The 14,025-nt window shown below is 43.7% G+C and overlaps 1 protein-coding gene across 1 annotated transcript in view; it reads right to left on the bottom strand.

Moving 5' to 3' along the window:
• Mocos (molybdenum cofactor sulfurase) overlaps positions 1 to 14,025 on the bottom strand; it is a 110,960-nt gene that overhangs the window by 73,051 nt on the left and 23,884 nt on the right. Inside the window, exons 3-5 of the mRNA XM_004666800.2 lie at positions 9,620 to 9,686; positions 6,833 to 7,474; positions 781 to 857 (exon numbers count right to left, since the gene is read on the bottom strand). Coding sequence (XP_004666857.2) covers positions 781 to 857; positions 6,833 to 7,474; positions 9,620 to 9,686 — 786 coding nt within the window. The remainder of the gene's footprint in view (positions 1 to 780; positions 858 to 6,832; positions 7,475 to 9,619; positions 9,687 to 14,025) is intronic.

Below are 14,025 nucleotides of genomic sequence, written 5' to 3' on the forward strand. Positions count from 1 at the left end.
TTCCTCCCAGGCACTAGCTCGCTAGCCTGGAAATGCACTGAACCTCTGTGAGTAGCTGCTCTCTGAGGGCAAGGTGGGCCCTTTAGAGCTGCCTGCGGGGGATGCAAAGAGGATCCAGCCAGGTAAGAGCTGATAAGACCTCAGGTCTGGTAATACTCCCAGTGCAGAGACCCACAGCACCCCTACCTTGTACAGTTATGAATCTCCTGCTCCAAAATATTCCCCACCCATTAAAATATTTTTACACCTAGAAAAGTGTGGTGGCCTGAATAAGAATGTATGTCTCCCATAGGCTCAAGAATTTCTGACTAAGGTTAAGCTTCCTACTTAAGTCTCCACTGGCCTGCTGGAGGAGGCGTCACTGGGGGCAATTCTTGTAGTCTAGCCCTAAGGTGTGCTCAGAGCCAGTTTGAAGTTCTGACTGTTGGTGTGTGCTGGTGTCTCTCTGCTTGGGTCTATGGAAGTAAGCCAGCTTCTTCTGCCACTGATGGTGTTTCCCCTGGTTTCTGTAAGCTTAAAATAAACCCTTTCTTTCCATAAGCTGCTTCTGATCAGATGTTTGTCCCAGCAGCAAAGGTAATTGCAACAAAAAGAAGAAAAAAAACAACCCCGCCCAAGGCCTCTTTGCCTCCCTTTCTCTCGGAGTCATTTTGAAGGTTCTTGGACTCCACCATCCTCTGAACCCAGCTACTTTCCACATACCACAGACACTGTCTCCTGTACCTGGCTCCCTCAAGGACACTGGCAACAAAAGCTCATTTCATACACATATCCACCAACCTGTGAGGCGCTCCAGGGCATCAAATCCATGTTTTAGTGCTACCACATCAAGGTATGAGATGGTGCCGTCTTCAAACCTGTAGAGTGAGGTGAAGGGAACTAGGTGTCAAGCTGTGGCCAACACATTCCAGTGCATTCTGCACTGGGTGATGACAGCTGGGATACAGACCGTGATGCTCTGTTAATAGTTTCCCTCTGCTGTCTTATAAAGCATTGCTCTCCCATTCAAGAGAGGAACTTTGCACACCAAGGCCCACCTGTATACCTCTGGCCTTAACCAGCTCTGCAGCCTTCTTGAACTACTTCAGGTTCTTAGGGTGGGTTTGAAGTGGTGATAAAGGGCCACAAAAGATGGTCACAACCTAGAAACACTAATGGGACAAGAGACAAGATAAGAGACACCCCTATAATCCCAACACTTGAAGGCAGAGCAGAAGTTCAATATCATCCTGGCTACAGAGAAAGGAGGAGAACATCCAGAGATATATGAGATGTTTCAAAATATGTGGGCAGTACACACACACACACACACACACACACACACACACACTGTTGACCCCAGAAGGAAGTTGGACAGAATGTCATAAACTCTTGAAATGCTGTTGTCTGACCATAAGAGGGCAGCACTGACAGGACATTGATTCAAAGTGTTCAGCAACTATAAGATTCTTCTTAACCTGGAGGACCCAGATGTAAGCCCAAGTAACTATAGCCACCTGATATTCGATAAAAATGCCCAAAATACTCATTGGAGAAAGACAGCCTCTTCAGCAAATGGTGTTGGGAAAACTGGATATATATCTGTAGAAGGATGAAAATAGATTCTTCTCTCTCTCCATGCACAAGAATTAAGTCCAAATGGATTAAAGACCTTAACATCAGACCTGAAACTCTGAAACTGCGAGAGGAAAAAGTAGGGGAAACCCTTCAACATATTGGTCTTGGCAAAGACTTTCTGAATACAACCCCAATTCCTCAGGCAATAAAACCACAGATTAATCACTGGGACCTCATGAAATTACAAAGATTTTGCTCTGCAAAGGACACAGTGAAAAAAGCAAACAGGCAACCTACAGAATGGGAAAAAATTTTCACCAGCTATATATCTGATAGAGGATTAATATCTAGGATATACAAAGAACTCAAAAAGTTAAATAATAAGGAATCAAACAAGCCAATCAAAAAATGGGCTATGGAGCTAAATAGAGAGTTCTCAAAGGAAGAAATATGAATTGCATATAAGCATCTAAAAAAATGTTCTACGTCACTAGCCATCAGGGAAATGCAGATTAAAACTACATTGAGATTCCATCTCACTCCTGTCAGATTGGCCACCATCATGAAAACAAATGATCATAAATGTTGGTGGGGATGTGGAAAAAGAGGAACCCTTCTACACTGCTGGTGGGAATGCAATCTGGTCCAGCCATTGTGGAAGTCAGTGTGGAGGTTCCTAAAACAGCTAAAAATTGATCTAGCTTATGACCCAGCTATAGCACTCCTAGGCATATATCCGAAGGACTCATCTCATTTCCTTAGAAGTACGTGCTCAACCATATTTATTGCTGCTCAATTTATAATAGCTGGGAAATGGAACCAGCCTAGATGTCCCTCAACTGATGAGTGGATAATGAAGATGTGGCACATTTATACAATGGAGTTCTACTCAGCGGTAAAGAAAAATGAAGTTATGAAATTTGCAGAAAAATGGATGGACCTGGAAAGGATTATACTAAGTGAGGTAACCCAGGCCCAGAAAGCCAAGCGCCACATGTTCTCTCTCATATGTGGATCCTAGCTACAGATGATTGGGCTTCTGCATGAAAATGAAAATACTTAGTAGCAGAGGCCAATAAGTTAAAAAGGAGACATAAAGGGAAGAGAAAGGAAGGGAGGAGGGTACTTAATAGGTTGATATTGTATATATGTAAGTACAATGATTGTGATGGGGAGGTAATATGATGGAGAATGGAATTTCAAAGGGGAAAGTGGGGGGGGGAGGGAGGGAATTACCATGGGGTTTTTTTATAATAATGGAAAATGCTAATAAAAATTTTTTTAAAAAAAGATTCTTAACCTGGGAGTGATGGCTCCAAAATACATGGACTCACAGGTCTACGTTAAAACCACAACCATCTCATCAATACAGAAGATGCTCACCTTCCTGGTTATTAAAATGCTTGTGTGCATTTAACAATTATTAACTTCATCAGAATCTTTATCAAATCTTTCCTGTCCACTCACTGCACATCAATCACTATTTTGGGCACTAAGGATACCACAGTGAATGAGAGGCAAAATTCCTTCCCTCATAGCATCACATCATATAAAACAGGGAACAAGGCCCAGCTAATGCACCCAGAGGCTGTAAGCAGTCAACATACCAGAGGTGAAAGGTGCAATGAAGCTACACACAGAGAGGGTCTGGTCAAGGTGGGTCCTCTCTGAGGCTACCTATACACACACTGAGGGTCTGGTCAGGATGGGTCTTTTCTGAGTCTACCTACAGAGAGAGAGGGTCTGGTCATAGTGGGTCCTCTCTGAATCTACCTACACAGAGAGAGAGAGAGAGGGTCTGGTCAGGGTGGGTCCTCTCTGAGGCTACAGTCACACACAGAGAGGGTCTGGTCAGGGTGGGTCCTCTCTAAGGCTACCTACACACATACACACACACACACAGAGAGAGAGAGAGAGAGAGAGAGAGAGAGAGAGAGAGAGAAAGAGAGGATCTGGTCATGGTGGGTCCTCTCTGAATCTACCTACACACAGAGAGAGAGAGAAAGAGGGTCTGGTCAAAGTGGGTCCTCTCTGAGGCTACCTACACACACACACAGAGGGTCTGGTCATGGTGGGTCCTCTCTGGGACTACCTATACTTGAGGGGAGAAGTCTAGTCAGGATGGGTCCCCACTCTGACAAAGATCATCAAAGCAGAGATTCAGTAGAAGTCATAAGCAAAGTAAAGAATGCATTGTCAAGGCAGCTAGGTTAAGGGTTTCCTAGGGAAATAGAGCTCCATACAGAAACGCAAAGCCACGGCTGTGAGTGAAGCCTGCCCCGCTGCAGGGTCAACAGGAGATACTGAGCCCAAGTGAGCTGAAGTGGCAGGTGTAGTCAGAAAAGCAGATATGGCATGACACCAAATGCTAAAAGGCTCCAACTGAGCTTTATGTTATTTGCCTGTAACCCTAGAACATGGGAGATACAGACAGGAGGGTTATGAGTTCAAGATCATCCTCTGCTACACAGCAAGGTAGAGGACAGTCTGGGATACATGAAATGTTTTTTAAAAAGTGGCCACTGGGGAAGGAAAAACTGCAAGGGTGATAAAGGAAGGTTTCTAGAAACACCCCAACACAAGATGGTGACAAAAGCAGTCCTGTGTACATGGAAACATGGTGCTTTGTGTTTCAGGGGTACTCTAGAGGTAAGAACTGCTGAGACTACACTTACAGCAATGTTAATTTCCTTATACTTAATGGTAAAGGACACAAATAGTAAATGATTTCCAACAAATTCAACCATTAGATAATGATGGCTTAAGCTACTTGATCAACAATAAATAATTACTTGTTCAGCCATGATAAATTAATAGACTCTTAGAATAAAAAGAGGTTTATTTGTTTCTATCAAGGGTCTTATTGTATTGAATTATAAAATGCAGAAGGTTAAGGACATATTCACTAAGTTTTGGGTGAAGTATTGTATCTAGTATTGTATCTAGCTCTAGTCTGGAGCTTGTGAGGAAAAAACCAAAGTCAGTTGTTAATGGCAAATAGATGCACTCTGCTCTGGGCACTTTGGTGTGGCTCTCTGAAAGTGCCCCCATGCCATCAAAAGAAACAGGTCTGGTTCAGCCCAATCCACACCACATGGATGTGCCTGCCCAGTGAGCAGGCCTGCTTCTCCAGGTCTCCAGTTGTCCTCATTGGCCAAGTTAAATTTGTGCAATGTCTTTGTGGCTTGCCTCTTATTTACACTGGACTGTGATATTTTTTTTACTTGGTTCTATGAAATTATCATGCAATCATTTAAAAGGTTTTATATCAGCATCCTGGTATGAGGGATTTGTTTGGTCATTGGCTTGTTTCTTTTTTTTTTTTTCCAATCTATTACAAACATCTTATTCCAGATGATTCAAAGAGTCATGAATTTTCCAGGAAATCTCATTTTAATGGCACATAAGTGTGATTACTGAGATTAAAATATTATGGCATTAAAAATAGTATTTATAGCTGGGCGTGGTGGCGCACGCCTTTAATCCCAGCACTCGGGAGGCAGAGGTAGGAGGATCGCCTTGAGTTCAAGGTCACCCTGAGACTACAGAGTTAATTCCAGGTCAGCCAGGACCAGAGTGAGACCCTACCTCGAAAAACCAAAAAAAAAAAAAAAATAGTATTTATCATCTGCAATCTTCATTGTTTGCCAAACAATCCTGTTTTTGGGGTTTTTTTTTTGTAATTGACTTAATATCTTTTCTTATTAATTAGTTCTGTACTCAGCTAATGGAGTCAGTTTGGTACCATTATTAGGCTCATCCATGACCTACCCCCTGGCTTGTTTCTTTGTTGTTGGGTTATTTTTACTTCAAATTTTATTTATTTGACAGAGAGAAAGAGGTAGACAAGAGATGGAGCATGCCAGGGCCTCTTGTTGCTATAAATGAACTCAGACACATGTGCCACCTTGTTCATCTGACTTCACATGGGTACTAGGCAATTGAACCCAGGCTATCAGGCTTTGCAAACAAGCACCTTTAACCACTGAACCATCTCTCTAGCCCCTGTTGGTGGTTTTTAAGAGTTCATCTCATGTAGCCCAGGCTGGCCTTGAACATGATACATAGGTGAGGATGACCTTGAACTCCTGACCCTTCCACCTCCACCTTCTGAGTGTTGGCATTACAGAAATGAGGCACCATGTCTGGCTCATTTTCCTGTGTTAGAATATCTACTATGGAGCTGGGTGGAATCCCAGCCCTTGGGAAATAGAGGCAGGAGGATCTGGAGTTCAAGGTCATCCTCAGTTACAGAAGGATTTCAAGGCCAGCTGGGCTACAGCGTGAGTTCCAGGTCAGCTTTGGCTACAGTAAGACCTTAGCTCCAAAAAAGAAAAAAAGAGCTGGGCTTGGTGGTACACGCCTTTAATCCCAGCACTAGGGAGGCAGAGGTAGGAGGACTGCTGTGAGTTAGAGGCCATCCTGAGACTCCATAGTGAATTCCAGGTCAGCCTGGGCTAGAGTGAAACTCTACCTTGAGAAACCAAAAAAAAAAAAAAAAAAAAAAAAAAAAAAAAGTTATAGAATCCCCACTATGGGATGGAGAAGGGCTAGGGCATCACTCTTGCTTGTGAAGCCTGCCAGCCCAGGTTCAGTTTTCCAGCTACTCATGTAAAGCCAGATGCAAGAAGGGGCACAAATGTTGGGCACTGTATTTGCAATGGCAAGAGATCCTAGCACACTCTCTCTCTCTCTCTCATTCTCTCTCTCTCTCCTCTCTCTCAGACACACACACACATTTAAAAAACTGTCTCCCCCACCCCCCAAAAAATACTAATTGCTTTAAGCTGGGTGTGCTAGTGCACACCTTTAGTCCCAGCACTCATAAGGCAGAGGTAGGAGGACTGCAGGGAGTTCAAGGCCACCCTGAGACTACATAGTGAATTCCAGGTCAGCGTGAGCTAGGGTGAAATCCCACCTCGAAAAACCAGAACAAAAAAAAAAAAATTGTTTCACTCACTGCCATAACTTCTTGGTGCTGTGGTGCCAAGGCCCAGTGCCCACCCTGCTTTCTTCCCTACAGGCCTTTCCCCTCTGCTGCCTGAAACTATCGGCAGGCCTGGAGAAGTCTACACACCAGGGCGGAATTCTCTAGGCCACCTACAGCAGTGGCCCTCTGCCTCCCAGATCGGAGCCCCATCCCCGGCCTGCAGCCACCTCCAACATTCAATTCCCCTGTCCTGTGCTCTAGACCTGCCCCTTACACAATCCTGTTAGTGGTACATACCAAACCTGCCTCGAAGAATGATACTGACCACCCCCATGTCAAGGTTACCTTTCCACCACTGATGATCTTGGGATATAGAAGTCCTCTCCTGCAAGGTAGGCAGCGGCAGTCCCTCCTCCAAAATAGCTTTTCCTCAAAAGAGGAGCCACACGGTTATTGACCAACAGAGCACCCAGGCCAGTGGGGAGCCCAAAGATCTTATAGAAGGAGATGGGAACAAAATCAGCCTGGTGAGCAGACAGGTCCAGAGGCGAGGTGCTCACATAGGAAGCTGCATCGAGCAGAATGAACCACTTCCCAGGAACACTCACAGGTCTCCTCTGCCCAGACCTGACCTCTTCTATCCAGGACAGGGGGTATCTGGTGCCCGAAAAGTTACTCTGAGCTGGGTAACAGAAGAGATGTGGAAGCTGGCAGTCAGGGTCGCAGTCCACAGTACCCTGTTCCTCCACCGTCCATATGTCCTCGGGTCTGATCGGGATGGATATGACATTCATGGCAGCAGCCACCTTCCTCATGCCCACCACAGAGGTATGGTTGTCGGTGAGGTAGCAGAAGTGACTCCCGCCACTCCCTGGGCCTGGGGACTCCCATGGAAAGGCCTCTGCCACCAGCCTGAGAGCAGCTGTGCTCCCAGACGTGAAGACCACGCTGTAGTCCTCTGGGGTGGTGTGGAAGTGAGCCAGGATCCTGGAAGAAGCACAGCGTCACAGTGTCACAACACCTGGGCTTAGTAACCTGCTGGGTGTTCCCAGGTGGTTTTAGATCTACTAAACAGGGCACCTCTACCATAGTAGCTAGGGAAAAACCCACAATGTTGTGATAGCCATAAAGTTAGAGCAGGGGCAAAAGGGAGTCATGAGAAAAGAACGGGTTGAAGTTGCCATGGTCACTGTTGTAGTTAACTTCTTGTTACTGGGACAAAACACCCAACCAGAGCAACTTATGGGAGGAAAGAGTTTATTTCAGGCTTAAAAGTCTTGAGGGGAGGCCAGGTGTGGTGGCGCACGCCTTTAAACCCAGCACTGGGAAGACAGAGGTAGGAGGATCGCTGTGAGTTTGAGGCCGCCCTGAGATGAATTCCAGGTCAGCCTGAGCTACAGTGGGACCCTACCTCAGAACACCAAACAAATTAAAAAGTCTTGAAGGGAGGTTTCATCGTGGCAGGGAAAGCATTGCACAAGCAGGATCTTGTCACATAGCTGGTGGAAGTAGTCTAAGTGCTGGGCCTGGAGCTGGGCTACCAAACCCCAAGGTCCGTCCCTAGTGCCACATCTCCTCTAGTAAGTTTCCACCTCCTGAGTAGCTACCAGCTGGGGATTGGGTCTGGGGCTTAATCATAAAGACCCGAGGCTAGGAGGGACATTGCACATTCAAACTATCACAGCCATTCCACCGTCCCAGTCGCATCTCTCACTGAGCATGGCGGAAACCCACACTATAGGGTGGGAGATGTGGCTGGCTCAGTCAGTAGAGTGACTGCCTAGCATGCGCGAGGCCCTGGTTCTACTCCACAATGCGTAAACTAGACATGATGGTTTACACCCCTAATTCTAGTACTTTGAAAGTAGAGGCAGGAGGATCAAAAGTTGAAGTGTATCCTCAGCTGCATAGCCAGTTCAAAGCCAACCTGAGATACACGAGACTGTCTAAAAACATAATAAAAGAGCTGGGGAGATGGCTTCACAGTTGCTTGCTTATAAGCCTGGTGAGCTGAGTCAAGCCTATTCAATGTCCATGCATAGCCAGAAACAAAGTGGCAATGTTGCAATATGCCCATGGCAATGGAAGGTGGAGCCAGGAAAATCCAGACGCTCAAAAGCAGAAGCAACAAGAGACCCTGTCTTTTTTTTTTAATTTATTTGAGAGCGACAGACATAGAGAGAAAGACAGATAGAGGGAGAGAGAGAGAATGGGCATGCCAGGGCTTCCAGTCTCTGCAAACGAATTCCAGACACATGAGCCCCCTTGTGCATCTGGCTAACGTGGGACCTGGGGAACCGAGCCTCAAACCAGGGTCCTTAGGCTTCACAGGCAAGCGCCCAACCGCTAAGCCATCTCTCCAGCCCAAGACCCTGTCTTAGCAAGAAGGTGGAAGGAGAAGAGAAACATCCCAAGGTTGTCCTCTGACCTGCACAGGGACCATGGAAAACATTCTCTCCCCCACCTCACTCTCATGGTTTGATTCATGTGCCCCCCATAAACTTAGGTGTTCTGAATGCTAGGTTCCCAGCTGATGGAGATTTGGGAGTTAATGCCTCCAGGAGGCAGTGTATTGCTGAGGGTGGGCTTATGGATGTTATAGCCACTTTTCCCTTGCCAGTGATGGCACACTCTCCTGTTCCTGTTGTCCACCTGATGTTGGCCAGTATAATGGTAATAATGATAAGTAATAATAACAATAATAATGGGGATTAGTTGGGCAGTGTTCTCTAACTCTGGCATTTGGGATGTGGAGGCAGCAGAATCAGAAGTTTAGTTACCCTTAGCTATAAAGGGAGCTACAAGGTAGCCTGAGTTACATGATACCTTGTCTCAAAACCTAATAAGATAAAATTTAAAACTCAGTAAATGAGCCAGGTGTGGTAACACATGCCTTTTACCCCAGCACTCGGAAAGCTGAGCTAGGATTACTGAGTTCCAAGTCATTCTAGACTACAGTGAGACCTTGCTTCAAAAACACAACAGCAAAAAAACTAAATTAATGGCCATGCATGGTGGCACACACCTTTAATCCCAGCACTCAGAAGGAAGAGGTAGGAGTATCACTGTTGAAAGAAGGAAGTCTGTCCACTTAGGTGGTCCGCCAGGCAGCTGGCTGTCCCTGTTGCTCACCTGTAGCGCACCTGTTCCACGGTGTCTTGGGTGAGCTTGCTGGTGATGTTCTGGCTGTGAGGGTTACCTGGCAGGTCACAGAAACAAAGCCTTAGTCATAGTGTGGTATTTCCTTTTGTGTTCCTTTAAGTTCTTCTCCCTCTACTCTCAAGAAGCTAAACACAGGGGCTGAAGACATAGTTCAGTTGGTAAAGCGCTTGCTTCACAAGCATGAAAACCTGCATCCAATCCCGAATACTCTGTAAAATGCCAGACACGGTGGTGTGTGACTGTAATCGCAGCACTGAGGTGGCAGAGACAAGAAACTCCCTGGAGCTCACAGGCTGTTGTAGTTACCTTCTCATTTCTGGGACAAACACCCACCCAGAAGCAACTGAGGGGATGAAAGGGCTTATTTTCGTTCACAGACTCAAGGGGAAGCTCCACAATGGCAGGGGAAAACACAGCATGAGCAGAAGCTGGACATCACTTCCTAGACAACATCAGGTGAGCAAAGGCAGCAGGGGAGTATGCCAAAAACTGGCAAAGGAATACTGGCTACACCACTGTGGTAGTTTGAATATAACTTAAGTGGTTGTTGGTTTGTTTGTTTTTTGTGGTAGGGTCTTGCTCTAGCCCGGACTGACCTGGAATTTACTATGTAGTCTCAGGGTGGCCTCAAATTCATGGTGATCCTCCTACCTCTGCCTCCCAAGGGCTGGGATTAAAGATGTGTACCACCACACCAGCCTAATTTAAACATATAACCCTATAGACTCAGGTGTTTATTAAAATTAAGGTTGGACCACTGGTAGGAACCATGCCAAAGCAGCCTAGGGGAGAAAAAGCCAAAAAACCCTCAGCAAAATATACTCTTTGGCTAAAAAGTAAGGTATAAAAGAAATTACCAATGGCAGCAGAGAGTAGGAGAGATCCAGAGCATCTAGAGCTCCCATAGGCAGGCAGAGTGGCTCCAGCAGCAGCATACCAGGTGTGTGGTGGCCGCAGTCCATGGGGCCACAGCTGCATGGCTCGACTTGAGCTGCAGGAAAAGCCAGGTGAGGGGATTTTCCACTCATACCAGAGCTCCTCACAAGCTCAAGAAACATGAAGGTAGGACCTCAGTGAACAATGGAGGAGCAGATTGTGAGGTAGAAGATTAGGTGGACCAGAGAGAGAACTAGAGCCACCATCCACAGCCTCCCCTCCCCCACTGCCAATGCAAGCACAAGAGACCTAGGAAAGAGAGATCACAGCACCCAGCACCAGTGACCAGAGCAGAGACCCAGTGACCCATCCAGCCTACTTGAACCTTCAGTGCACCAAAGAGGGACCTAAGCAGGAACACAGCGTAACTGAGACCAGAATGATACCAAAAACTAACTGGGATTACAGCAGGTCAGTATCCACCAAATACGCCTGGTATATAGGCCTGAGTCAGAAGTGCTAATTGCACCCTCCATATCAGGATTAAATCTGATGGATGGTCAGATTTGCCATTCTTAAATAAGCTATATTTTGGGCTTGTTATTTGTTGCTTCTTGATTTATAGTGGCTTTGTTTCTTCTTCTGTTATACATTAGGGAAGGATCTCACTTGGTCACAAGCTGGCTTGGAACCCTCAAAAGACCAGAAATCTTAATATCCTAGTTGACAGAATTAAAGGTGTAGGGCAACACAAACTCTAAGGGCAAGTGAGTTTGTTAGTGGATCTGGTTGTCATAATACCTACTCTTGCATAAATACTCTGTGCTGTTTTTCATTGAATGTGTACATTGTTTAGTTAAATTTTAGAATCTGCCTGTATTTTGTTCCACTCAAGCTACTTGAATACTCTCATAGCAGGCTAACACAACACCTAGGGCCACTTTTGTAGATACTCTGAGAGTCTTGAGAGCCACACTGAGCACCTTAAGCTCCTACCCTGAAGATATATAACATCAGATTGATTGATACATCTAATAATACTGCAGCTAACTATAAAATCCAAGCATTAAATTCATCCAAGATGCAAAAATAAATATATTATAACACAAGAAACACCAAAATCAAGACAATATAAATCCACCAAAAACTATTAATGCATCAGAAATGACCTCCAGTGAGAATGAGTTAGAGGAAATGCCTGAGAAAGATTTCAAAAGATTATATGATTATAAATATGCTCAAAGAAGACAAGAGGAAACCAAAGGAATGAAAAAGGAAATCAAAGGAATCAACAAAGACACAGGAAACCAATTTAATGAAATAAAGAGGTTAATACAAGATGTAAATAAGGAAATAGAAATAATAAAGAAAAACCAGTCATAATTACTAGCAATGAAGAACACAGTTAATGAAATAAAAACTCTGTAGAAAATCTCACCAGTAGAATGAATGAAGGAGAGGACAGAATATCTAAGCTAGAAGACCAGGTGGCAGATCTAATACAGTCCAACAAAGAAAAAGACAAACTAATAGGAAAATATGAATGGGAATCTCAAGATAGTGGGGACATTATGAAAAGGTCAATTCAGGGTATAGTAGGAGAAGAATTTCACTCCAAAGGCATAGTAAGCATTTTCAATAAAATCATAGAAGAAAACTTCTCCCAAATTGGGAAAGAGGTGCCAATGAAGACACAGGAATCCATTACAAAACCAACCACACAAAACCTGGAAAGAACCTCTCCTCACCATATTATAATTAAACTACCAAACATACAAACCAAAGAAAATATACTGAAAGCAGTTAGAGAGAAAAATCAAGTTACCTACAAGGCAAGTCCATCAGGATCACAGCAGATTACTCAAAACAAACTTTAAAAGCCAAAAGGGCTTGGAATGATGTATTCCAAGTTCTGAAAGATAACAACTGTCAACCAAGGTTACTTTATCCTGCAAAGCTATCCATTCAAATAGACAGAGAAATAAGGACATTCCACAACAAAAGCAGGCTAAAGTAATATTTGAAGACAAAAGCAGCTCTACAGAAAATACTTGAAAGAATCCTCCATGCTGAAAAGAAAGAAAAGCACACATATAAGGAACCTGGAAAAAAAAAAAAAAAAACTCAAATACCAGTTAACACAAGAGTGCAAAGGTAAAACTGGAAGAACTACAAAAAATGGCAAAAATAAATACATACATTTTCAATAAAAATATCTCTTAATATCAATGGCCTCAATGCCCCAACCCAAAGACATAGGTTTTCAGACTTGGTTAAAAAGCAGGCTCCTTCAATTTGTTGCCGCCAAGAAACACCTTTCTACAAAGGATGGACACTATCTTACAAAGAAAGGTTGGAAAACGGTGTTTCAAGCAAATGGGCCTAGAAAACAAGCAGGGGTTGCTATCCTAATATCTGACAAGCTAGTCTTCAGCCCAACATTAGTTAGGAATGATAAGGAAGGTCACTTTATATTGATCAAAGGCACACTCCAACAGGAGGTCATTACAATCCTAAACATATATGCACCTAACATGGGGGCTCTCAACTTCATCAAACAAATGCTATTAGAACTAAGGTCACAGAGAACACCAAACATAGTTGTAGTGGGTGACTTCAACACCTCACTCTCATCAATTTACAGGTCATCCAGGCAGAAAATAAGCAGGAAGGCATCTGTATTAAATGAGTTCATAAAAGAAATGGACCTAACATATATCCAAATGCTACAGAATACACATTATTTCAGCAGCACATGGAACATTCTCTAAAATAGACCACATATTAGGACACAAAGCAAATCTTAACAAACACAGGAAAACTGAAAAATTCCTTGCATTCTATCTGACCACAATGGAATCAAACTACAAATCAATAAGAAAAGCTATAGAGCATATACAAAATCATGGAAACTAAACAATATATGACTAAATGATGAATGGATCAATGAAGAAATCAAGAAGGAAATCAAAAATTTCATAGAGTCAAATGATAATGAGAACACAATATAACAAAACCTTTCAGACATAATGAAGGCCGTCCAAAGAGGGAAATTTATAGCTTTAAGTGCCTGTATTAAGAAATTAGAAAGGTCTCAAGTAAATGACCTAATGCTTCACCTTAAAGCCTTGGAAAAAGAAGAACAAGGCAAACCAAAAATCAGTAGATGGGAAAAAGTAATAAAGATCAGGGCAGAAATTAATGAAATAGAAACCAAAAAAAAAAAAAAAAAAAATCCAAAGAATCAATGAAACAAAGAGTTTGCTCTTTGAAAGGATAAACAAGATTGACAAACCCTTAGCAAATCTGACCAAAAGAAATAGAGAAGAGATACAAATTAAATTAAGTCAAGATGAGATTAATCACTTAAATAGACCTATATAATAAATATGGAAATCCAAGCAGTTATCAAAAATCTCCAAACTATGGGCTGGAGAGATGGCTTAGTGGTTAAGCGCTTGCCTGTGAAGCCTAAGGACCCCGGTTCGAGGCTCAGTTCC

The sequence above is a fragment of the Jaculus jaculus genome, chromosome 15 (genome assembly GCF_020740685.1).
Source record: "Jaculus jaculus isolate mJacJac1 chromosome 15, mJacJac1.mat.Y.cur, whole genome shotgun sequence".
In the NCBI taxonomy this organism is placed as follows: domain Eukaryota; kingdom Metazoa; phylum Chordata; class Mammalia; order Rodentia; family Dipodidae; genus Jaculus; species Jaculus jaculus.